This window comes from Cynocephalus volans, chromosome 7, assembly GCF_027409185.1.
Source record: "Cynocephalus volans isolate mCynVol1 chromosome 7, mCynVol1.pri, whole genome shotgun sequence".
In the NCBI taxonomy this organism is placed as follows: Eukaryota; Metazoa; Chordata; class Mammalia; order Dermoptera; family Cynocephalidae; genus Cynocephalus; species Cynocephalus volans.
The window spans coordinates 136,748,373-136,750,746 of NC_084466.1; the positions used below are offsets into that span (position 1 = coordinate 136,748,373).

The following is a 2,374-nucleotide window of genomic DNA, read 5'->3' on the forward strand; positions in this document are numbered from 1 at the left end:
CATTTTTAGATGCTGCTTCCTACCTTTTAAGAATAAACAATAGATGTCAATGAAAACAAACCTAGACTGAAGTCATTTTCCTTTGTGTGAAGAAACATGAAATGTGCATTAATATTTAAAACAAAGTAGTTCACTGCCAAACTTTAAGTATCTCAAGAGTAGAACAGATTTTAAACACACTACGCGCATGTAGCTATTTCAGTATTCTTGGCAAAGGTAATTAGCCTATCTGTGGCTTAGGATCTGCTTCCATGCTTGATTCTTGAACTTCTCAGAGTTTTTCGTCATTTTCCAATGTTTGCTGAAGTTCATAGATGGTACTAAGAAGAACATGAAACTGTTTCCGTCTCAATTCCAGCTTATCCTCCACGCTTTCTTTAATATGTGCAAGACGCTCTAATTCTTTTCCCAGAACCTCTAGTTCTTTTAATGTCTCATGCCTGTCTGGATGATGCTGGATCTCTTTTGCCAAAGCATCATATTCTTGGCGATTTTTTCGTATTCGTTTTGCTTGAAGAATCTGCTTTTTGCACTCAGCAATCCTTGCATGTGCTCCAGCAATGCTACGTTCTATTTCTTTGTAAATGTTTTCATAATTTTCCATTTCTCTGAGATTCATATCATATACCAGCAAAGTTTTGTCCATTGAAAATTCACATTGAGACAGAGTGCCCAGCATACGCTGGTACTGGCTGTATCCATCTTCCTGGGATCCAGAATGGCACCACGTAATGAAACTCCTCACTAGCAGATTAATTCTCCTGTCATCGCCAGCACCATCTCCATCAATTAGGAGACGCTTCCGTATGATTTCTTCGTCAGTCACGGCTCCCATGGCTTAAGCGGTGGGTGGCGGAGGCTCAAGCTGAGGCAGCGGTTGGCGGCCGTTGGCGGCGGTTGGCGGCGGTTGGCGGCGGTTGGCGGCGGTTGGCGGCGGTTGGCGGCGGTTGGCGGCGGTTGGCGGCGGTTGGCGGCGGTTGGCGGCGGTTGGCGGCGGTTGGCGGCGGTTGGCGGCGGTTGGCGGCGGCGGAGGTCAAACTCCCACAATGCAACGGGGTAAACAGCCACAGAGAAGGTGGTGGCGCGCGCAGTCGCACGTTCCGACACCTGAGCCGCGCCACTTCTGTGTTTTTTTGTAATAAGTAAAAGCAGTAACAAGTTTTAGAGTACATAATTTACTTCTGGGTAAAACTTCAGAAGTGCCCTTTCTTGTTCTAAGATAATTCAGCTACTACAGATCATAGAGTAAAGTAAATGGTTTTTCATTATGCTTCTCCTACTTCCCTGGTGAGAATGCGGTATATTTTAATCTCATCCATACTTTACCTCCATCTCACTGTGACTTTGGGTAAATTACTTAAACTTTCTCTGGTTCAGTTTCCCAGTTCATAAAATGGAGATAATAGTATCGTCTGATTCTTTACGAGGTTTGGATGCGGTACTAGCCGTGCCTGGTCTTGTGGACACACAGCCGACGCTCAGTGCTGCTGCTGCTTTACTGATGACGATGCTGACGTTATCATTCCGTTATTTCATCACACGAAAGGCTGTATTCTACAGTGACCAAGAGCTCATTTTCTGGAGCCAAAGTATCTGTGTGTAAATCCCAGCTTAGCCACTTACTAGCCATGTGACTTTGGACAAATTATTTTGTTTATATCTCACTTTCTCCATTTTAAAAAATGGGAGTAATGGTAGTAAACTCTTGAGACATTTAAGAGTGAGTTTACATTGATAAAATGCGTAAGAAAAGATTTCTGACATTGTAAGTGCTATAATGTTTACCGCTATTATTATTATTTTTATTATTACACCATCACTTTCTTCTCTGTAACTGAAAATTAATTCTGAAACGGGAAGTCATTCCACTGCCACCAAAAGAATACCCTTTCCCTATATGTGTGCTGCTTTTCTGGATTCTATTAATTTCGGATATTCTTAATTCTTTTCGCATAGCTAACTCTAACTTCCCAATCATCCACTTTAATCAATAACATAGAGCGAAAAGGAAATGTTCACAAATCATTAAGGTAGCACTTGGTGACTCAGGAATCGGTGACTTTATAACCATTAGCTTCTTGACCTTTTCCTCTTGGGCACTTAGTTTTCTCAGAAATAGACCCTGAAGTATGAATTTCCATGTAAGTGCCTTATTAGGGAAGAGTTCCCAGGATACAGTCAGGGAGGAATAAGCAGAAGAGCAAAGGTGAAGAACCCAAGCAAAGCTGTGATTTCAATAGTCCACCTCAAAGTTCGTCCCTGCTTTGAATAAGGATCTGGGATTTCATACTCTGGTACTTCTAATACCAGAATGTAAGCCAAATTAGCCTAGGAAATGTGTTGGTCTTCTTCATCTCTGCACTCCTGTGGCTGG

At 42.4% G+C, this 2,374-nt stretch overlaps 1 protein-coding gene across 2 annotated transcripts; it reads right to left on the bottom strand.

Moving 5' to 3' along the window:
- Positions 1-271: 271 nt before the first annotated feature.
- LOC134382689 (THO complex subunit 7 homolog) lies at positions 272-835 on the bottom strand. Of its 2 annotated transcripts, XM_063103428.1 has the most exons (2): positions 726-835; positions 272-692 (listed from the first exon to the last, which is right to left on the bottom strand). In XM_063103428.1, the coding sequence occupies exons 1-2, from the start codon at positions 833-835 to the stop codon at positions 272-274; spliced, it is 531 nt and encodes a 176-aa protein (XP_062959498.1). The 2 variants fall into 2 exon arrangements, with proteins under 2 accessions (XP_062959498.1, XP_062959497.1); XM_063103427.1 differs by having other exon boundaries at positions 272-835.
- Between the last annotated feature and the right edge of the window lie 1,539 nt (positions 836-2,374).

Bases quoted from the DNA above. Each gene is read 5' to 3' on its own strand.
- LOC134382689 (XM_063103427.1), bottom strand. From the start codon at position 835: ATGGGAGCCGTGACTGACGAAGAAATCATACGGAAGCGTCTCCTAATT.